General features: G+C 44.9%; 1 protein-coding gene across 5 annotated transcripts in view; it reads right to left on the bottom strand.

Annotated features, from left to right (window-relative positions):
- NHSL2 (NHS like 2) overlaps positions 1–24,039 on the bottom strand; it is a 540,965-nt gene that overhangs the window by 51,483 nt on the left and 465,443 nt on the right. For 4 of the 5 annotated variants that reach the window (XM_029607539.1, XM_029607540.1, XM_029607543.1 and 1 more), the window contains exons 4-5: positions 20,176–20,371; positions 617–748 (exon numbers count right to left, since the gene is read on the bottom strand). In XM_029607539.1, the coding sequence (XP_029463399.1) occupies positions 617–748; positions 20,176–20,371 (328 nt within the window). The remainder of the gene's footprint in view (positions 1–616; positions 749–20,175; positions 20,372–24,039) is intronic. The other variant, XM_029607541.1, reaches the window with a different exon arrangement.

Raw genomic sequence — 24,039 nt, 5'->3', positions numbered from 1 at the left:
GGCCCTTTTAAACCACAATGTCAACTGAACAGTCCCCAGTTTAGGTTAAGGACTAGACTTGCTTACTATAACATTGTGTGTCTTTTCCTTCTGCAAAACATTTTGCTCTTGGATAAAGGCTAATCACTGTACACTCCCAAACCTACCAATAGATAAGGTAATACATTGCAATTTTAATAGGAATTTCCCATGGCTAAATGGATGTTTACCCACATAAAGCAAGTCCTTTTCAAATTCCTACCCCCTCCCCATGCCCCCAATCTGTGCAGGGGAAAATAGACAGTGCTAGGAGTGGGGGTGAGGACGCCCCGGCAAAATACACATGGGAAGTTTACTTTTAACTGCCCACCCATACTTCCTGCAGGAGAATTTGCACCTGCAAACTCTGTGGGTACTTATGTAACCCCAGTTCTGGCAAAAGGAAATGTTCAAAGGAAAACAGTCCAGGTAGTTCCCCTTTGAAAATCACCTTGCAGGTCTGCAAGCTCCGTGGGTGTGTATGGGGAGGGGATGGGGGAGGTGGGGGACACAGAAAATAGCCTTCTGTATATTTCAATTCATAATTGTTTCACCCTCTGCACAGTGTAAGTGGCTTAAGTTGCTCAACTGTTGTCACCTTGGTCCTGTAGGGAAAGATTAGGAAATCCAATAATGGTCCGTCTCCGCCTCAGGGTCGATTTGGGGTTCACAGCTGTCTCTGTGTTAAACAAGGAGTGATGCGAGCTTGCATGTTTATCAAACAGCTCACCTGCAGTCAAAATAAACATACTGTAGACATCCTATCTAACGTACTAAACAACTAAGATCTAAAGCATATAAGTTTGCATCAGATGTTGGGCCATATTTAAGAACTGGGCAAAAATGGGGAAAATAAAACCCACAGAATTGTAAAAGCTTGTTTACACAAAGGTATTTTTTTTTCATTCTGCCAATTTTTTTAGAACCCCAGTTGTACAAAATTTGCAAAATATGAAAACACCTAGTGTCTGGACTTAGGGTCCAAGTTACCTGGGTCCAAGGTTTTTTTTTTTCATTGTGCCATTTTTTTAAAAACCCCGGTTGTACAAAATTTGCAAAATATGACAACACCTAGTGTCTGGACTTAGGCTCCAAGTTAGCTGGGTTCAGGGTTAGTGGCTCTCAGTCGAAGACTGTCACTACAATAGTAGGGTTGAGTTGAGAAGGGGAGGATACAAAATAGAGGACTCCTCACTCCCCCACGCCTGCCTATGAGGCAAATGAAGTCTTAGAGATGAATTTTAAAAGCCCAGCATGCGCATAAATTAGAGGAAGTACGCACAAGTCGGGCTTACATGAGCCAACTGAATTCTAAAAGCCGTTGCGAACACATCTCACTCGATTTCACAAAGTAGCGCAGTGTGGGTATGGTCTGAGTTGGGTCTGGCTGTTTCGGGGCTTGGCTATAAGATGTGCATGTAAATACTGATATGCAAACATGAGGGCAGCATAGGACTGCTTCTTTGGCCTCATCCGAAAGGAAATGAAGAAAGCGTGTAAAGAGGTAATATACTGGTGGGCAGTTACTACCTATAACAGAACGCTTGGAGATTGCTATCCTTAATCAATAAGCCTTGATGCTGTTAATGCAAAAGCAATATTGCTCCCTGCTTCGACGGCAGGGGGAAAAGGAGAATTGGATTCAGAAAACAATCAAGAGGGCCCCGACTTCTACGGTCTGGGGTACTGATACACAGACATAAGGGAAAAAGCACAGGACTCCTTCTACGGCAAAGTCCATAAGCAAAGCACACCAAGCAGCACTGTCTGAATTTTCAAGAAAGCTCATCTCCCAATAAAAAATGTTGTTAGCTGAAATTTTTATGGGTTACAAATCTTAGAATAACTGCACAGAGCGGCAGTTACTACCCTTAAGAGAAACATGGGGGTAGCCTGCACAGAGTGTCAGTTGCTGAGCAGACTGGAAGGACCATTGGTCTTTTTCTGCCCTCATTACTATGTTCCGGAGAGATGGGGTGATCCTGATGCAGTCCCAAAGCCCTCGAGTGGCCTGGTGCCACTGGGATCATAGTGTCCAATGGGCTCTCTGCATATGTATCTTTCCCAGGGAGTGATGTGTACGGAGTGGCCACGTGCCACACTAAGATCTGCTGGCTCTCTTGAATCTCTGCTGTGATGGTCATCAAGTTGATGGCCCTTTGCCACATCATAAAGTCCAATTGTCGTGATGGGCTGAGATGGGTCTTCGGAAAGTTGGTGACAAACCCTAGTGACCCCAACACCCAGATGGTCAAATGCATGGATTCTTTGGCCCCTGCCTGACAGGTGCTCTTGACCAGCCAATCGTCCAGGTAAGGGAAAATATGGATTCCCAGTCTGTGCAGGTGTGTTGCCACCATGGCTAGGCATTTTGTAAAAACATGTGGAGCTGATGCTAGCTCAAACAACAAAATGTAGCACTGGAAGTGCTGTTTCCTTACTACAAATCTGAGATACTTCCTGTTTCTCTGGAAGATCTTGATGTGGGTATATGCATCCTTCAAATCAAGAGAGCATAGCCAGGCCCCTTTTTCTAATAAGGGAATCACAGTGCCCAGGGAAACTGAACTTTTCCCATTTGAGGAACTTGTTCAGGGCCCTTAGGTCTAGGATGGCTCCTCCTGTTTTCTTTGGAATCCAGAAGTACTGAGAATCCCCACCCTTTTTGCCCTGTTGGAGTGGGCTCGACCGCTCTGGCCATTAAGAGGGAGGAGAATTCCACAAGGAGTACTTCCTGATGCTCTACAGCCTCCAATAGGGGCTTGGGGGACAATTTGGCAGGGTACTCAAAAGATTTAATTTGTACCCTCCACAGATGATGGGCAGGACCTTCTGGTCAAAGGTTATGCTGGGCCACCGGTTCGTGTAGAACCTCAGCTTTCCCCGACTGGGGGTCCCATCACCCCTGGTACAGTGGACTTAGCTATGCTCCATCCAATCCAGTCAAAACCCTGTCCAGGGCATTGACTGGGATGCCGGTGGGGCTTTGGGGCCCTCTGCTGTCTGGGATGGCCATGAGGGTTCTGCTGCTATTAAGAGGGTCGAGGAGGTAGAGGATAGTATCTCTTCAGGAAGAAGAAAGACTTCCTCTGGTCAATCCTTGAAGACCTCCTAGCAGAGGAGGATGGGTCCTGGGTGCCAGCAGAGAATTGTTGAAGAATTGCAAGGTGTTCCTGCATCTGAGCCATCACGTCCTTCGCTTTATATCCAAAGAGATTCTCTCCAGTGCATGACATATCAGCAAGTTAGTCCTGCACTTCCTGATGTAGATCGATACCATCAGCCAGATGGTTAAATGGTTGCTGATTCCAGCTGCAGAGACCCTCGATGCTGTCTCAAAAACATCATAGGTCACTGGACCCTGTGTTTTCTGCACTCCAGGCCCTTATGCTCCAGTGACTGGAGAGCATCTTGCTGTTGTTGAGGCAACTGCTCAGCCACGTCCTGCACCTGCATATAGATGTCCTGCATATACTGCCTCATATAGAGCTGATAGGCCACTATGCAGGCAATAAGCATGGTGCCCTGAAAAACATTCCTCCCAAGAGCATCTGTGGCCCTCTGATCCTTCCCAGGGACAATGAGGAATGGTTCTGAGTGTGCTTGGCCTTTTTGAGAGTGGATTTGACCATAACAGATTGCTGCAGTAGCTGACGCTTGTTGAATCAGAGAGCCTTCTGGATGAGATAAAATGCGTCCACCTTCTTATTAATGGAAGGAACTGAGAAGGGGTATTCCCACATCCTCATCAGTAGCTCCACAAGGATCACATGCACTGGGACTGGCACGATCTCCTTAGGAAGCACCACGTACTGGAGGATATCCAACATCTTGTATCGGGGATCTTCCTCAATCTGTAACTGAAATAGGATGGTCTCTGCCATCACACTAACAAATCCTTCGAGGGAGAGGTCTTCCAGAGGAGACTTCCTTCTGTCAGTGGGAGGAGATGGGTCAAAGGGGAGACCATTGATGAGTCATCAGAGACTCATGAGTCATCATCCCCACAGGGGTCATATGGGTCCTTGTCTTCACTACCTGAAGATAAGGATGGGGCCCTAGGTGCTCAGCCAGTGGAATGGGAACTGAGTCAATTGGCCATGGGGGCTCAGGCCCCAGTGTTGCTCCAGTCCCCTGAGGAGTTTCCTCCTCCAAGGAACTGTGGACTAGCACCAGATTGGCTGGTAGCGCCACCAAAGTCCCACCCATCATTGATGCTGCCCCGGGAACTGACACAGGCTGCAGTGGTAACACTCCAATGAGCACATGCAGGGATTCCAACAGCAGCTCAAGGATGGATGGTGCTGGTTCTGGTGCCATCAGTGCCCCTGCATGCGCCTCTCCAACTCCTTCTTGAAGAGTGCCAATGCCAAGACTGACTGGGATCCAGATGGTGTAGCCACATCCTCTTTGGAACCAACAAGATCAGTGGTGGTTATCAGAGTCGGTGAAGGCCATTTCATACCTGGGTATCGATGGAGGCTTGACTCTCATCACGGGGGTGCTTTGGGGGCATCACAGCTGAAGCTGGTGCATTCCCATGCACAGCACCGTTCATTGACAGAGACTGATGCCAATGCTTCCTTGGCTTCGATGCATTCCTGGTGCCAACAAACCTGATGTTTTTGACCTGGATGAGGCAGCTGATAGCCTATCTCTGGCAGTCACCTACACTGATAGAATTGTCGAACCCACTGATGTTGATGCCCTAGTGTTCACCAATGTGGCTCCATGATTCCTCAGTGATAATGCCTCCAATGCCATTGGTGTTGGACCAGCCTTCTCCAACCTAAATATTTGTTCCATCTTATCGAGCTGGATCTTACTTCCTTCTGGGGTCATTTGGGTGCAATTGCTGCAACCCTGGACATTGTGTGATGCCCCCAGGTAGAGGATACATCCATCATGGTGGTCCATGAACGACAGTCTTTGAGCATAGAGGGTATGGCTTAAACCCGGATGTGATCATGCCAACTTGAAACAAAAGGGACACAAAATCGAACTCAATGGCAGCGGCCTACAATGGGTAGTGGACACCGAAGGAACTACCACCTGGGGTAATGACAGTGAAAGAAAATCTACTTAAATGCCAAATACCCTGGCTAAAGACACTAAGGGGAGAACCGGGAGGATCCTGTGTCAATACTGAGAACATTTTTAATAATACACAAACATATGAAAAAAGAAAAACTTCAAAGAAGTTTAAGAGAGAGAGAGACTCAATGCCGCAGCCTACTAGGCTCTGTGGAAAAAAACCAGATTTGAGGGGACCCCACGTGGATGCATGGTATCTTCAGAGATTCTCAGTCAAAGTTCTAGAAACTTTGACGTAAGTTTTCCATGCCAGGCTCCATCCGATGATGTCACCCATGTGTGAGGACTGCCATCCTGCTTGTTGTCGGAGAAAGGTAATGAAGGGGATATAGATATTTTAATACCTGATAGCCCCAATTTGACAGATTTTCTAAAATCCTCAATGATATTCCAATAAGGGCAACCTTGTTGGTATCTTTTGTGGCAGAACAGGATAAAGATTTAATTTTTCAGAAATATTTTAGAAATAAAAATGTTTTGTTTTATGGGCAAAAAAAATCTGTGTTTCCTGAAGTTTCTAAAGTAACACAGGCTTGGAGGAAGCAATTCCTTTAGCTGAGACCAAGGGTTTTGGCATTAGATGCCACTTTCTACTTAAAATTTCCATGTAAATGTTTGATTACTTTTTCATTAAAACAAGTTTTTTTTTTGATCCATCACACTTAGTGGTGTTTAACTATGTTGGGACAGAGATTAAGTAAGTGCTGCCAGTAACTGAATGTGTAGGTTGGCTGGTTAAATGTATATTATCTCCAATTGTATTGCTTTTTCTTTAAATTCTACTTCTATAATTATGTGGACTTATTTGTGAGATGCAGTTAATTTCCTCTTTATTTTCTTTGCAATATTCTACTGTATACCCATGATTTTCTTTTATGTGTTTGATGTAAAAGCTTAAACTTTAATAAAAATAAATGTGGTCCCCCCTTGGGTCATAGAAACATAGAAACATAGAAACATAGAAATGACGGCAGAAGAAGACCAAATGGCCCATCTAGTCTGCCCAGCAAGCTTCACACATTTTTTTCTCTCATACTTATCTTTTTCTCTTAACTCTTGGTTCTATTTCCCTTCCACCCCCACCATTAATATAGAGAGCAGTGATGGAGCTGCATCCAAGTGAAATACCTAGCTTGATTAGTTAGGGGTAGTAGGGGTAGTAACCGCTGCAATAAGCAAGCTACACCCATGTTTATTCCCTTTACCCAGACTATGTCATACAGCCCCTATTGGTTGTTTTTCTTCTCTCCTGCCGTTGAAGCGGAGAGCCATGCTGGTTATGCATTGAAAGTGAAGTATCAGGCCCTTTTGGTTTAGGGTAGTAACCGCCGTAACAAGCCAGCTACTCCCTGCTTTGTGAGTGCGAATCTTTTTTTTTTTTCTTCTCCCCTGCAGTTGAAGCTATTCTGGATATGCGTGAAGCCTCAGCTTTTCTTATTCCCCTGCTGTTGAAGCAGAGAGCTATGCTGGAAATGCTTGATGTATCAGCCTTTCTCCCATGCCATGAAGCAGAGAGCCATGCTGGATATGCATCGAAAGCGATGGCTCTAGGTCCCTGCTTAGACAGTTTACATCCCTGTGAGCCTTCCATCCTTTTCAGCCGGAGGTCAGGGATTGGTTGCCTCAGCCTATTTACTGCAGCTAGTTTAATATTCAGTGGGGTCAGTTTCGGTTAACTTCAGAGCAGTGAGGATGTAGTTTTTATACTCCCTGGTGAGGTCTCCCTACCTAAACAGGAAATTTGGTTTGGAGGATGCTTCTCTCCATGCACTCTTTCCTGAGGATCTCCCTCATATTTTTTGCCTGTGAGATAGATTTTTGCCCGATTCCCTTTGGGAAGTCCCGTAAGGGAGCTGAAGACCTGTGAGCCTTACTCAGTGACAGTACCTACTGCATGACATTTCTGATGGCCAAGATATATCCTGTTTTTCCAGAAGGGATGGCTGCTTAAACTTTGCAGCCTTTGAAGAAGGCTTCCCCCGGACACAAAGGAAAAGGGCTGAAGATATGTGAGCCCTAATCTACTCCCTAAATAGGGCAAGCACCAATGACAGTATAGCAACAGCCACTGAGAGATTTTTGTGCCATGCAAGTATTCGGATATTATTTTGTCAGGAGGTTTTTTTGTCCCACCTCTTCCCATAAGGGTTCTAGGGCTGGAATAGCGTAGTTCCTGATTCCTAAAGATTTTTTCTGCAAGAGAAGTCACAGGCACCAAGACTGAGAAGTAAGGACCAAGATTTCTGGAGATTCCAACTGGATCTCCACCTTATGGGATTAGGACAGGCTGGGTGACCATGAATAATCTGGTCTCAGGTAGGACTTTTCATATTTGAGGGGACTCCTCCAACAGGATTCACGTTTGGCCCACTGGGAAATGTTTATGCACTTTAAAATCACCATGGGAAGCTTTACCCGGATATCTGAGATAAAACAGAGTCGCTTACCTGTAACAGGTGTATTCTCCTAGGACAGCAGGATGTTAGTCCTCACAGATGGGTGATATCATTAGATGAAGCCTGGCACGGGAAACTTTGACTAGCACACTGAGCCTGCCCAGCAAGCCACTATGTGCGCGCCCACACGGGGTTCCCCCTTAAGTCTCATAACATAGAATTCATAAGCAAAAAATAAAATAAAACGTAGGAGAACCCAACTCTGAGGGGAGGTGGTTGGGTTTCCTGAGGACTAACATCCTGCTGTCCTAGGAAAAAACCTGTTACAGGTAAACAACTTTGCTTTCTCCTAGGACAAGCAGGATGGCAGTCCTCACAGATGGGTGAATGCCAAGCTACAGGCTGTTCCTGGAAACATATATGACCAACCTGCACCAAAAAACAGGCGCCAATGGGCACCAAAACAACTGCGGTGCGGTTGGGAAGACCAGGGGACAGCCTGGTCCCAAACAAAGGGCCTTAGGTAGGAAAAGTTGGGTTTAAACCTGGAAGAGGTTGCGAAGGACAGATTGGCTAAAACTACTTTCTTGCCGACCATCCTTGTCCAAGCAGTGGTGTGCCGTGAACGTGTGCAGAGAACTCCATGTTGCAGCCCTGCAGATTTCAACGACAGGAACTGCCTGTAAGTGGCCACTGACACCACCATAGCCCTCTCAGAGTGAGCTATGACCCGGCCTCCCAGCTGAAGGCCTGCTTGGGCATATCAGAAGGATATAGAATCTGCTAGCCAATTGGACAGAGTCTGTTTGCCCACCGCAACTCCCAATCTATTCTTATCAAAAAAGATGAAGAGCTGAGTAGATTGCCTGTGGCCTACTGTGCATTCTAAATAGAAGGCTAAGGCCCTCTTGCAATCCAATGTGTGTAGAGCCCATTTGCCCGGGTGTCAATGGTGCCTTGGGAAGAAGGTGGGCAGAACAATGGACTGATTACGGTGGAAATTGGTCACCACCTTAGGCAGGAACATATGGAGGACCACCTGATCATGAAAGAATTTCATGTAGGGCAGGTATGTAACCAAGGCCTGAAGCTCACTAACCCTGCGAGCTGAGGTGATCGCCACCAGGAATAGAACTTTCCAAGTGAAAGACTTCAGATCGCAGGAGCACATAGGCTCAAAAAAAGGGCACATGAACCACGCTAACACAACGTTGAGGTCCCAGGACACAACAGGAGGCTGGAGGGGTGGCTTCAATTGAAGCAGGCCCCGCATAAAGCAACCTACTATGGGCTGAACAGAGATGGGCGTGCCAACGACACCTTGATGGTAAGCACTGACTGCGCTTGATGGCCCCCTGACCAAGGTGGTTTTAAGCTCAGCCTCGGAGAGGTGCAACAAATAGTCCAAGAACCTCGGAATGGGGCAGGTAAATGGATCTAAGCCATGTCCCTCGCACCAGATGGAAAACCTTCTCCACTTCAATCGGTAAGACTTCCTCGAGGAAGGGCTTCCTGGAAGCAACCAGCACCTGAGACACGTCGTCAGATAGGTCCAGGGACTGAAGGACTATGCACTCAACCTCCAGGCCATTAAGGCTTACACCCGGAGGTTCAGATGGTGCAGCCTGCCCCGATTCTGCTTTATCAGATTGGGCGCAATCCCCAGACTGATAGGATCTCTGAACAACAGGTCTTGAGAGGGGACTCCACCCTACCGATTAGTGAGGGAGGAGGCGCCTCTCAAATCCCAAAGCCTGTTGGACCAAATAGATGGCATCCGCCTTCCTACTGGCTGGAGGAATTGATATCGGATGTTCCCAAATCCTCAGGAGACGTTCCTTGATCTCATGGACTGGGACAGCCACCACCTCCTTTGGCGCATTGACAAACTGGAGAACTTCCAGCATCTTGTGTCGATCGTCCTCCTCTGTGAGGAGCTGGAAGGGAATGGCTTTGGCCATGGCTTGGATGAATCCCGCAAAGCAGAGGTCCTCTGGCGGAGACCTGCGTCTCTCATCTAGTGGTAAAGGCTCTGAGAGGAGGTCACCAGAGTCCTCAGAAGAAGAGTCCGAAGTATCTCCCCAGGGGTCCTAGGGGTCCTCCTCTTCGCTAAGGTCCCTAGGGGGCCTGCTCGGGTGGGCCCCATCAAAGCCACTTGGCTTGGGCACTGAGGGCACCGGTGGCCTTGAGGGAGCAAAGGCACCAATGGTCAGGAGGTTCCCAATGTCCCAGGCACGGGCTCGGGGACCGTGACCGCGGACCAAAGGACCCAAGGGTGCTGGTGGCCATAGTAAATCTTCCTCCTCGGAGGACCCGATAATGGAAATCACTCCGGAGGAGGACATCGGTGGCCTCTGGGGAACCCAGGGTCCCCTGGGCACTGGCTGCATCGGAAAGACACCGAGGAGGACATCCAGATGCTCTAGCAGGGGCGCCAACAGAGAAGGCGCAGGCTCCGGCACCGGTATGGGGGCCAGTGCTGGGGGCGGTTCGATGCCCCGTAAGGCTCGGGGCACCGCACTCTGTAACCTATGGTCCAACTCCTCCTGGAAGTCCGGGGAAGCCAGGATTGATGGAGGGGGACGAGGAGGCTCTGTGCCAAGCACTGATATCAGTGGGGAACGCCTGGGACTCCCGGGTTTATCGGAGGATGGGCCTCCTCACCATGGGGTTGCTTCGGATCTGGAGCCATGCGCTGACGGCGACCGATGACTGTGCTTTTAGGATTTTCCACGATGCTCGGCCCAGTCGTTCCTCGGTGCCAAGGACGCAAATGCCTTTGAGAGCATCAATGTCAGAGAGGGCCTATCACCGGCTCCTCTTTCTTGGGATGATCCTGCCGGGGGTGTAGAGAGGGACAAGGTATCTACAGGCTCCTCTCAGCCCCTGGGTTCTGACGTCCCTGATGCTGGCGTGGATGCAGTAGACATTTTAGAACCAAAAAGCTTCTCCATTTTATCTAGCCGAGCACTACAGCCTTTGGGGGGGGGGGTCATCTAATCGCATAGCTGACACCCTCTGATGTTGTGCAATGCCCCCAGGCAGAGAATGCAGACCTCGTGCGGATCAGTAATCGACATGGTCCGCGGGTACTGGGGGCACCGCTGAAAACCGGACAACGCCATGAAAAATAACCGGCGAGCAGTCGATGGCCGGGGTTCCGGGCTCCATCTGATGATGTCACCCATCTGCGAGGACTACCATCCTGCTTGTCCTAGGAGAAAGGGCATCTACCCAGAAGAAGAAAATACCGCTGTACATCAATCAGCTATAGTTTTAGTTTTATGGATACACAGACTTTAATTTAATTGTTAAAAGAAGCAGTAAATATTTAATTTAACACCAGGTGCCTTGTCCTGCCTGGTATGTTCAGCATCTCACCCCTTGAGATGTAGCATCTAACACCACACAGGGAGAAACAAACCATTGCCTGGGCCACAAGCGAGCGCTTCCCCCCCACAGAAAGGATCTGCCTTTGGGATAGAGAGTCATGCATGGGAGGAGTGCTAGCCGGATGCATGCCCTGAAGACTAAAAATAAGTTTGTGTGTCCTTGGGACCTAAACCTCTCCAAGAAAGGTTTACATAAAATCCCGGTGTCAGCATGCATCCTTTTAGATGCCGTAGAGAATAAATAGCGCTGGGGACATTTTGAAATCTCCACACTTACTTTCCGCATTTACTTGCGCACCTGCTTCAAAGAAGGTGCCAGATTATGTTAGTAAGAAGTAGCCACGGCTAAGCACACAGCTCGAATTTTCAAGCAATCTCTGGAAGGAGTTTCTCTTTGAACACGTGCTTTTAGTCCCACGAGACTGCAAGCCCCACAGCAAGAGCTTCAATACTGCCTTCCTCATTGGCAAATTTGGAATTCGCCAGACATTTTCAGCAAACAGAGAACAAAAATCAATAAATCATTTTTCAATAAAGACAACAAAGTAGGCCGTACGTTTTTCTTCTGTTAAACAAAGAAGAATAAAATATGATGGGCGATAACGACTATCTTGCAATGGTGTCGCCTTTGTGGCTGGACTTGGGTTCTGTAATTGCGGGGGTAACAGAGGGAACCCTGGTACATGGCCCATGGCCAAGGACTGCCACTGCAATGCCTGCGCTATGTGAGTTGGGAGGGGATATAAAACACGGAAAAAAAATCCTCCACGTAGTTATAGTATGAATGAAGGTTGATGCTGCCTGCCGTAGCCTAAAGGGAATGGAACAGCTCCCCTATGAGGAAAGACTAAAGAGGTTAGGACTTTTCAGCTTGGAGAAGAGACGGCTGAGGGGGGATATGATAGAGGTGTTTAAAATCATGAGAGGTCTAGAACGGGTAGATGTGAATCGGTTATTTACTCTTTCGGATAGTAGAAAGACTAGGGGGCACTCCATGAAGTTAGCATGGGGCACATTTAAAACTAATCAGAGAAAGTTCTTTTTTACTCAACGCACAATTAAACTCTGGAATTTGTTGCCAGAAAATGTGGTTCGTGCAGTTAGTATAGCTGTGTTTAAAAAAGGATTGGATAAGTTCTTGGAGGAGAAGTCCATTACCTGCTATTAAGTTCACTTAGAGAATAGCCACTGCCATTAGCAATGGTTACATGGAATAGACTTAGTTTTTGGGTACTTGCCAGGTTCTTATGGCCTGGATTGGCCACTGTTGGAAACAGGATGCTGGGCTTGATGGACCCTTGGTCTGACCCAGTAAGGCATTTTCTTATGTTCTTATGATAACATATCATAATTATGGCTGAAAAAGACTAAACTGGCCCCGCCCAGTTATTTCAGCCCACGTAAGGGTGTACGCCAGCTGTGGAAGCCTGACTCCTTGTATGATTTTATCCAGCTAGTTCTGACTGTTCCTCCTTGATTCTCTACCCTCCTGTAGGCTGGTTCCAACGGAGATTCAAAAGGAGCAGAGGACAATCTGCACTTTTACTGTGCATACACTGTAGCTAGTTTGAAAATGAGCTGGAGTAAAGTCCGTGCACTAAAAGCAGCCACGTACTTTGCATCTGCTATTTGGGCAAGACAATCTGGGTGAAATGGCCTGCATAGATTTTGAAAACTGAATGAGCATGCACCGTTTTCCTCCCCCCAATTTAAACACTATCCCCCCCCCTCCCCACACCAGGAGGAAATGCCTCTTTCTAACCTTAGTTAAACGTATGTGCACAACGAAAGCCTGCACCGGATATAGGAGGGAAGTTTTAGCGAGGCCCGGGCTTTCGAAAACTGCCCCTTTGGAAATTTGGAGCTGACAGAGACACCTGCCGACTCTGCACCTGCTTTGAGGCAGGTGCAAAATCTGCACCGGGATTTTAAAATTCAACCCCGGCGTGTACTTTATTTCTCCCGCCCTCATCCCATTCCTATTTCCTGCTGAGGGCAAGGCAATTTGCAACCCAGGTAACAGTGCCCAGGCAAATTCCTTTAAGAACTGACCTCTATCTGTGTCCGGATCATTTCCCCTTCTTTGGAGACATTTTAATAGTGAAAAGATTTAAAAGGTATAAAATTATTTGATTTGCATATGGACCATCGTTTTAAAACTTGCAAAGAGCGAGATAAAATCCAGGCAGTGTGATTGCCCAAGCCTTAAATCTCTCATTCAAACTCTTGCTTCTCCAAAACTGCATCAGAAGGAACACTTGGCACATTTCTTAACATAGCTCATTCTTAATACAGTTGTGCACTGGGAAATTGTGCAGATATTTCACCTAAATGCGGCACATGCACAGTTTTGAACAGCATAAATTTTTACCTCTGGCATAAATTTGGTTAATGGCAAAACGTGCACAAAATAAAATTGCCCAAGTTAAAATTTGTGCAGAAAACCTGTCAGGACTTCTGCCCAGACCTTAAATCTGACCCTCTTTAAAGAGATAGGGTGTTGGGGAAGAGAAGGATTAAAACTCAGGGAATAGGTAAATATTGTATTCAAATCATCATTACTTTACTCCCTATTTCATACTATAGAAGAAGCTGATAAGTCAAGAAAAATATATTTATAAGAAATTATCTTGCAGTTACGGGTCCCCAGCTATCATAGAAATAAAATGCTGATAACTGCTCTGGAGCACATGTTAGAAGCCTCAGAAATAAGATAACTACATAGAGAAGAAACTAGGATCAGCCACAAATCATCAAATCAGAAACCTGGAGCTGGAAATTTAGGTAAAGTGAGGTCCAAGCTCAGAAAGACCTCGCATGGAGGGACGTGTGAATTAAACGAACACCGAATGCAGGCCCAAATATCTCTGCTGCAGGATCTCCGTACTCTTCCACAGTGTAGGCCATGCAAGGAGGTGGGGACTGGATGTTAGAAGAGGGAGAGGTGAATATGAAAATTCCAGTTCAGCTTCACTGTCCCGCACACACTGCGCAACCTTGAGCGTGTCATGTAATTTTGGAATGTTCAAATATTGTGCTACAAGTTCTTTGCAAAAGGGGCACTGTAAAGCTATGCATTATCTTGTGCAACACTAAGAACACTGGTAGCCCTACAATGTTGATTATACAGATACACAGCACAAGACAGCAATTATGGCATGACCGTAATGGATGGAAAAGGTGGGAATGGAAGGCAATGGCTGGATGAAAGTGAGGAAACAAAAGTTGTAAACACCACATAAATGGCAGCATCAGATAAAGGTAAATGCTTCCACTATAATCTGAGTGATCCACTGATTTGCTGTAATTAAGTTTTGTTTTATCTAGTATTGTTCTATTGGTGATATGCAATAAGGGGTGCCTGGCCTTCCTCCCTTTTGGAAAACCCTGAAAGCCTATTCTAGGACAGAATCACAGATTCATACCATTTCTAATTCACCACTGTCATGCTTATTTTTATTGTGTACACTATCTGACTATGGTTCCTGTCTCTTTGTTCCTACCCTGCTTCATGCTTCGGATTGACTACACGGACTTTGACTTTGCTTTGCCTGACGCTGCCATTGATTATCTCCAGACCCAGACCTCTGCTTCGTCCGACTACGCATCGCCTATCTCCAGACCCAGACCTCTGCTTCGTCCGACTACGCATCGCCTATCTCCAGACCCAGACCTCTGCTTTGCTTTGTCTGACTACGCTTTTGACCATCTCCGTGATCAGACCTCTGCCTTGCTTGCCACTGCCTTCGGATTGCCGCCAGCCCTGACTCAAGCCTAACATTGGACGCCTCTTCAGCTTACTCCCTGGATGTGGTTTCTTCAGGCTTCGGCCTGCTTTTGCTCGAGTGCCCCCTGTCTACCTTTGTTCTATTGGCGCCCGAGTTTCCAGGACATTACCCATTCCGGAGTAAGACTATCATCTCTCACCTGCTGTCTTTGGGCTGAACCAACTCCTACCGCAACTCCATACAGAGGCCCACCTAAATCCTGCCAACCCCGGCACACAAAGGCTCAACCCCTGGGGAACGAGGGCTGGTATAGGTGAAGCTCCAGCGGCCTCTGTCTATCAGCCCACTCCGCCTGCTGACAGTGGGGTCCTGTAGGTCCTTACCTACGGATTGCATTAACCCCACCTCGGCCCAAGGATCCACCTCCGACACAACATAAGAGCCTGATTAATCAAGGTATTTTCCCAAGCCTAGGTAAATCAGGCAATAAAATAGGGGTTTAGCTGCGTAAATCTGCCCCATTTAAACTTTATCCCCTCTATACATCTAAATTTGTCCAATCAAAGTCACAAACTTTACACATTTCGTCGGCCAAATATGGGGCTGGCCAGATTCATTCCTGCGGCAGGCCTTTCTAATTTAGCCACTTAGCACAATATTCTTCATTAACCGGTTAAATTTGGCCAGGGAAATCTGCGTATTGCAATAGCAGTCCTAAACCTGCTTAGCCACCAATCACCTTCCCAAAGCTGCAGTCCCGTCCCCCCCCCCCCTCCCACCACTACTAGCATCACTGTCAGAGTCTGGACACTGAACCGGAAGAAGGGAAGAAAGAGTCTTCCTGGCAGCTCTTGTCCTCCCTCCTTTCCTTCAACCCTTCCCCGCATCTCTCAGAACCTCCAAAAGTTACCCCAAACCAAGATGAAAAGAAGGCTCATTTTTTTCCTGCTGCCTGCTCATCTGTCCAACTCCCTTATGATTAGCCCATCATGATCTCCTCCTGTGGCTCACTTCATGCAAGCTTTCCATGATTCTCTGTCTGGTACCAACCAACAGGCCCTAAAGTCTAGAAGTTTGAATAAGATTTCCGTTTTACCACAGCAGAACACATCTTGAGGTACTTCCTTTAGCACTCAATGAAGTTTTGCTTCTGGAAGCAGCAGTTTTGGCAGGGACAGATTTACACTGAAGCTTGCAAGTCCTACTATTTTGATCACCAGTAGTAGAACCTCTAAAGGTAACATTTCTGAGAAATGACAGCTTAGATTTTTCACAACTTATCTTTAGGGGGTATCAGGCGCTGGATAAGGACATTTTTAAGGAACCTAGCTACCTTCAAACCCATTGTTTATTGTGTCAAACACTGCCCAAAAAAGGCAGAGTGTGATATCAATGAGTGAGTAAAGGTCTTCAGTTAGAAAGTTCTATGGATCTTGTTTTTGGAAATATATGTCATTAGAGATGTGCATTTGTTTAAAACAAATGCATAAAATACAACAGATGAGGCCAATTTTGTTTTTATTCTGAATGATATGAACTGAAAATAGCCTCCTATGAAAATATTCTAAAATTTGAGGGCATTTTTGTATTCATGCGTATAAAAACGGGCCAAGAGGATCAAGCCATATATTAAAATAGCTCCATCTGCTCGGCATGAAGACACCACAATGATATCACTGTGATGTGTCCTTCAATTAGACATCATTTTTCAGCAAGAGAATAAGAGAGAAGAAGTTGGGAGGCCCGGTCCTAGGCCTCTGAGCCAGCATAGGTCTTGATGATGGGATCAGGCTTCGGACATGGCCCTGGCCTAGGTGATGGGACCAGGCCTTGGGGCTGGGCCCTGGAGATGGGCCTAGGGTTAGGTGATGGAATCTGGCCTCAGGGCCAGACCCAGTGCTGCGCTTACATCTTGATGCCTGGACCAGGCCCCTGCACTAGGACCAGATCTTGGACCAGGCCCTGGCCTAGGCATTGGAACCAAGCCTCAGGCTAGGCTGTGGCACTGGGACCAGACCCTAAGATGAGCCTTGACACCAGACTTAGGCCTCAGAGTTGGGACCAGGCCTCAGTTCTGGGACTCAATCTCTGGGCTAGACCCCAGCTCATCCCATGTTTTGCTTTTCATTTTTAGTCAATGGGGCCTAGGGATTGCTTCCCTTATTGACTTCAATGGAAAATGAAAAACAAATGGAATGAATAAATTATATATATATATGTATTTTTTATTACAAAACAAACAAAGGGAAGTAACCTATGAAACTAATGGACAAAACAAAGAAATGTTTGCCTCTGCACAACCTTACATTTCATGATCTGGAAATTAAAACAATAAAATCATATGAAATCCCAAGTATTTATAAAAATGAACAATATTTGGAAATCAATTACTTCCCTTATCATAATTTTTTACACAGTTTTAAAACCCTTCAAACTGAGTTAATTGGAGCCTTAAATAACAGTCTAGCCTGGGGATGGAAAGCTTCTGCCCTCATATGCTGAAAACGGACCCCATATTTTTCATTTTTAGAGTAACCCAAAAGTACAAATTCAAATGCATCTTGTGCATATTCATTGGGGATATCCTGGAACCCAGGGACCATAGTTTGCCATCTTTGGTCTATCCTGCATCTGCTTACAACTATGATCAGTAATGTAAGACTGGGCAGAGATTATCTGGCTTTTAGAAAATTTTCCAAAATAGGTAGTTTAATTTAGTTTTATTACTAAGATTCTGAAAATTTTTATTTGTGGGTTTCCTTTTTTTTTTTTAATAAGAAAAGCACACCTCTGGATCTGCTGGATAGAAAACCAGCCTGTAGGATATTGTTATTGTTTGTCTTTTTGTGTTTATTATTTTGTTGATTTGGTTATTATATCTTTTGCTTTAGTGTTGTAATTATGATTGCAAGTCATCTAGGGTATCTTGAGTTAGACGTCAAATAAATGTAAATGTAAATATTGTTGAATAACAATATGTTATGCAACAGGATGTCAAATTCTGCTCCCTGTAAGTAATTTGCCCTTCACTTGCATGGCATTAGAGGCTTTATGTTTTCATAGAAATTTTATCTGCACAAACAGCAGATGCAAAGCCCACAGATAATGTGTACATGTGACAGTTTTCAGTACTTTTCCTTTAAAAATTAAGTACAAGGTTCACAAGAACCTGCAGACTTTGCACCTAGGTAGGCAGTTTGAAAATTGCCCTCAAAGATTGGATATTTGGAGGGCAATTTTCAAAGCCCTTGACCTGGATGAAATAGCCCATCTGAAAATTGCTCTCCTGCCAGGCTAAAAGTATGCAGGGAGGCTTCCATAGTGCAGCTACTTTCAGCCACATTGTGAAGATGCATTCTCATGGGCTTGTTTAGGCAGGGGGGGGGGGGAGAAAACTGCATGATCTCCCCCTCCCACCTCAGCTGCATGAACAAATAGGAGGTGCAAAGTATGTGGACGCATTTAATGAACAATACTTAATGCAAGCTAAGTTTCAGAAAGAAACTAATGGTACCTTTCCTTTGAATACTAGATAGAAAGTACGTCCATTAAAAGCACATGCATAAATTGCAATCTTGTTGGCTACCCAATATTGCCCCCTTTGACTCCATTGGTCAATATTCTTTTTTTAAATTGTCTTGGAGAGTAATGGTGAACACCAAGCAGCCTGGCCTAGACTTCTAAACATGCTTCACTGCTGTTTGCACTGAATAAACAACCTTAAGTAATTCAGTGGTCCTTTTTGTTAAAGAGGAACCCCTGCAAGACAAGAAAAGTGCTTCTGAGTAAAGGCAGATGCACGTGGCCTTTGCCAGGAGAGGCAGGTGGCAACAGGAACTGACAGGATACAGGGTTTGCCAACTGGGCTGGCCCTGAGGTCATAAGCAAGGGGTTGAGCTGGTTTTAGTATTTAAAACTTCCACCCCTATGCCTGGTGGACCTAAGATGGAAATTAATTGATCAGATTTAGCTCAGCCAATCTCTTATGACCTGTCCAGCTTGTGATCTTTGACAAGCAAACACAACTATGATGACCCAATGACCAAGGTGAAGACAGGACCTCTTATAAGAAACAAGGCAGGAAAAAAAATAAAAATAAAACTAGCCACAAGGACCAAGGTGAGACCAGAATCAGCTCGATTAATTTTGAATAATGAGTGCATACATGTTCATTAGATGATACAGACAGGACAGGACCAGATGAATGTAACAGTATGATGATTAGTGAAAGTGAAGTTAATAATGTTTTTGAAACCATGTATAAAATACACAAGAGGTCCATATTCAGCAGCATTTAGCTGGATAACTCAGAAGTTATCCAGCTAAATGAATATTTGGGCACTTATCGGGCTAAATTCTAGTAGGATACATTTTTATATGGCTAAAATTTGGCTGAATAAGTCAGGGCTGTTCTGGAGGCGTAACAGGGATGAGCTGAGTTAGCTGGATAAGTTATCCAGCTCAGTCTGGTTGTCCCACAGACCTGTCCTAAAGCTAGCCGGATAATCGTATCTGCTAACTTTAGAATAGCTGGATATATTCAGCAGCACGGCCGCTAACTTGCTGAGCCATACAGCGGCCGAATATGGACCTCTTAGTGTGTGCAAGCCTCATCACGACAGCTTTCAGAGAAGCTCTAGCATATATCAGAAAAGGACTAGTTCTTGCATCTGAGTTAGGTGATGAATCGTGTCTCTTATTCAGGTTATATGAACCCTCTTCCTATCTCTCGTCTTTCTACCCTGGAATCAACTTAGAGAAAACGCTCCATTGCCAGTTGGTTACGTTCTCTTACAAAGTCCTTTAATAAACTGGCTCACCTCCCAATGCCGCCCTATTTACACTGTAACAAGCATAAGTAAGTACACTCTGTATTTTAATGGGTACTCAGAAGGGAATCTATATAGTAGTGATTACAATGGCTGCCTGGAAGTGGGAGATAGTATATTAAGTTTTCTAGTCAGTACACTAGATTACATTATGGGCCTGATTTTCGAAAGCATTTACATGCTTAAACCTGGGCTCTACACATGTAAATGTGCTTTACCAATGTAAATGGGCTTTTGAAAATTGCCTCAATATATGTCATTGAATTGCCAATAGATTTTACCCACATTAAGTACACTTAACACGGATAAATGGCTTTTGAAAATTGCTACAAAAGTTTTTTACATTTACATATGTAACGTCTTTGAAAATTTACCTGTGAGTGCATATAGTAAGCACATATGCAGTCAAGTAATCTAGTGTGTATATAGTAGTGAGCACAGTACAGACTATAGCTTGTAGTCATTACACTATACTGAGTATGCTGTGGTGTGTACACAGTACTGAGTATACATCATATCATGCAGTGAGATCACTTCAGTATGGTTAGTGCATTAGAGTACACACTGAAGTACATTAGTAAAGATAATACTATAATGAGAATATGCCTAATAAACGCAGTAATAATTACACCACCTAGTAGGCACCGTGAAAAGTTCTCTATAGCATGTGTCCATGGGACAGAGGGCGCACTGACTGACCGGAGAGCTCAGAGCATACCAGAGACGTTGATGGGGATAATGTTGGCCTGAATGGAGGAGGACTGATGCCACCTGCTCTCTTCTGGGATAGACAGAGGAAAGACTTTGCTCCAGTTTTTCTGCTTGTCAGGCGTTGTGGGCAGGCTGAGGCAGGATTCCCGAGGCCTCACGCCCACAGTGGTGGTCTCGTCCTCGCTCACCCTTCTGGTTGTTGGCTGTTGCAAAAGACATAATAAAGGACTGCATGAAACTCTTATTGTATTTGTGAAATTAAAGGTTGTTTTAAACATAGAGCTTGTATATATATATATACACAAAGAACCCAACTTTCTGTTGGAAGATCGTGAACACTGAAATATTAATCTTTAGGATGTATACCTCTCAGTGCTGACCTGGACTGCTGTCAGCACATTTGATGACATCTAATGATGTTAAAGACAGAACGCTATTATGGTGCACTAAAGTTGATGTTTACTACCCAAAAGCATGAAGGAGGCAGCAGTATGCACTGTGCCATGTCAAATCAGTCCAGGGTTAGCCATGTGCATTGGGCCATTTCCCTACTCCTCTGTCTGTCCAGGGGAGTGAGGCTGGTCCCAGTTCAGTGTTTCCTCTCTTTAGTCCACAGGGAGTTGAGGAACTCTGTCAGTCATCACAATAAAGATCATGGAAAATATGTTCACAAGACTACTTTTCTAATGATGCAGATGGCCTCCTGAACTATACAGCCATTGACCTATAGTGAGCCCAGAGCAAACATACTGACTGACTCCACTTTCAAACTCCACTAGCTTGCAATTACTTGAGTTTGACATTCATCACAATAATACTGCAAAGATTACGGGAGGCAATATTTCATGTGCATACGTACTGTATATTGGACACATGGCAACATATACAGAAATAGCATAAATTTGAAAGCATCAATCATCAAGTGTCAATCATCTTTCATAAACATTCATAATTTAATCATCCCTTGCCCTCTGTCATCCACCCAAGAATATCACTTCCCCTGTAAACCCCCTCTACTGACATTCAAAATCCCCAGAAAAGCCTGGAAAGAAGAGAGACAACAAACAGAATGTTAGAAATTATTCAGAATGGAATGGAGAATAAAATAGAGAACACCATAATGCCTCTGTATCGATCCATGGTGCAACCATATCTTGAGTACTGTGTGCAGTTCTGGTCACCCTCATCTCAAGAAAAAGCTAAAGCGGAACTAGAAAAATGCAGGGAAGAGCAACACAAGTGATAAAGGGGATGGAGTGACTCCCTCATGAAGAAAGGCAAAACAGGTTAGGGCTCTTCAGCTTGGACTATGAAGGTGGGGTGGAACAGGTAAATAATGCAGGATTATTTACTAAGATGAGGGGACATTCCATGAAACAGGTAGAAGATTTAAAATAAATTGGAGAAAGTATATTTTCACTCAACACACAATCAAGCTGTGGAATTTGTTGCTAGAGGATGTGTGTCAAGATATCTGACACAGCTGGGTTTAAAAGGAAAAGTCCATAATTAACTTCAAAAGATGTGGATCACCCAAAAGAAAGAGTCTTTGCTTAGAAGAAGTGTTCATATAAAACTCAAATCATATAGTGATGAGTGACGGTGTAATCATGACTCCTCTATAAATAGTTTTTTTTAAAATCCTTTTTCAGTATATTTTGCAAATATCATCATCTTATATTCTGAGAAAGTTCACTATAGCAGACATTTACCATAAAAGAAATGAAAAATGCACACACTTCTTTTTATCACTAAAGCTATAACCAACTTGACTTGAATATAGCACTTCCCGTTGTGTCTAACTTGTATATTCAAATTTTCAGAATGACAGATGAATCATCTTGAAACTATAGACTAAAAAAGTACTTATCATGAAGACCAAAAATGTTTGTCATACAAATCCCAATTAATAGTGTCTGCTTCAGGGGAACAAGGTCAATTTATAAAGAGAGGTCAAATGTATGTATGTTCTTTGCCATTCTGAAACCAGAATAGTTTCTAGTCTATTAATTGTCTTTGTTCTTTAGAGGCTCTACTGGGGAATTTGAATATAAATAAGGAAGGAGGATATGCAGCAGAAGAAGCATTCTTGGGTGGATGGATTAGGGGAAGAGGTGATTGAATTGGTCTATAATTCTAAAATACAAGTCAGCAACAAGGGGAAGTGCTATATTCATATCAAGTTGGTTACAGTTTCAATGATAAAAGGATGTTTGAGAAGTTTTACATTTGCATTTAAGTTTGCTATGGTAAATGCCTGCTAAAGTGAACATTCCCAGAATACATGACTCGATTTTATTTGTAAAATATATTAATTGGGTTTATTAATTTGGTGCTTCTGGATAAGTCATAAACCATTACTAGCCAGGTAGACTTGGGAAAGTATCCATGTATCCCTGGGAATGAGCAACTAGAAATGGACTTAATCTTTGGGATCTGGATTGGCCACTGAAGAAAGGGTGCCAGGTGTGATGGACCTCTGGTCTGATCCAACACGGCACACCTTAGGTTCTTGTTTCTTGATCCTCTGTTTGGGAAAAAAAGGTCTTTATCCTGATTCTCTGTTCTAAACAGCAGATGAATGAATACAAGGGCTTTTTAAGAATGTGATGAAATTATAAATGTTTACATGTAAACCTTAGCGGGGTTTTTAGCGCAAGGGCACACAAGCATATTTATTTCTCTTCAGGGGCTGCTCCAGTTAGCAAATTTACTCCCACGCTTGACTTTTAATACTGGGGGGATTCTTTTTATGGGGGAAAGCTCTCACTTGTGGCCCGGACCATGCTGTCTGGCTACACAATTGGGTAAATTTTAAAAGCCCCATACGCACCAAAGCTGGGAGATACGCTGTGACTCGGACACGTGCAGGCTGTGCGGATTTTAAAAGGCCCGCGGGCACGAGCGTATCTCCGGATTCGCGGATAAAAAAAAGTGGGGCGAGGAATGGGCATGGTCTGGGTGGAGCATGGGCGGGCTGGGTCTGTAGCATGAATCCAGTGTGTAAGTATTTACACGTACAAGCGTCTGCTAGGGTCCCCTACCACAAAACTTTACTTCTGCTACAGACGGCGTGTAAGTCATGCAACAAAAAAAATACGCTAGTTAGCAGGGTTTAAAGGATTGGGGGGTCATAGGGTGAAAGGGAGGCGTTAGCTAGGGGGTTTAGGAAGTCCTCTCCTTTACTGGGGTGAACTGGAGAGAACTGGGTAAAAGACTAATTGCACTGTCGCGCGTACCTACTTAAATTCCCCCTACTTATGCGCTCAAGACGGCAATCGCGCGCACATCAATATAAAATCGTGCATGCATGTACATGTGGATAGCCGATTTTATAACACACGGGCATATACACGCGTATGTTATAAAATCAGTGCATCCACGTGCGTGTGCAGGCAAACGCGCGCACGGGTCTTAAATTTTATTTAATGTCTTTAAATAATGTATATGCTTCCCATGAGGTGAGAAGCCATGATAAATCAGACAGTACCAGGTCTGGGTGTTAAAATAAAAGTTTACTAGTTGGTAATCATAAATTAAAGTCCATATGGCAATAATGGTGAAGTTACATCTGGTACAGCTCTGTAGGTAGGTGTCCTTATATTCAGGTATCTGGGTAGAGCCCAATGGTGATATTTAATGCGCACAGCTCACCCAGCGGCTAACCAGGAATCCTAGTGGAGGGGTCCCCAACTTCACAGCAAAAGTCCTACCTTAAGCCATCTTCTCCTTGGACACCCAGCCCACCCTAGTCCCACAGTTTGGAGATCCGGTTGGGGGTCTCCCGATGTTGTTCCTTCCTTCTTACTGGTTGTTACTGGGAACTTCTCTTGGGGAAAAGTCAGCGTGGGATCAGGCTACCCCAGCACTG

This window comes from Rhinatrema bivittatum, chromosome 6 (genome assembly GCF_901001135.1).
Source record: "Rhinatrema bivittatum chromosome 6, aRhiBiv1.1, whole genome shotgun sequence".
NCBI lineage: Eukaryota > Metazoa > Chordata > Amphibia > Gymnophiona > Rhinatrematidae > Rhinatrema > Rhinatrema bivittatum.
The sequence above is the reverse complement of the archived record's forward strand: the minus strand, read 5'-3'. Positions and strand labels throughout refer to the sequence as shown.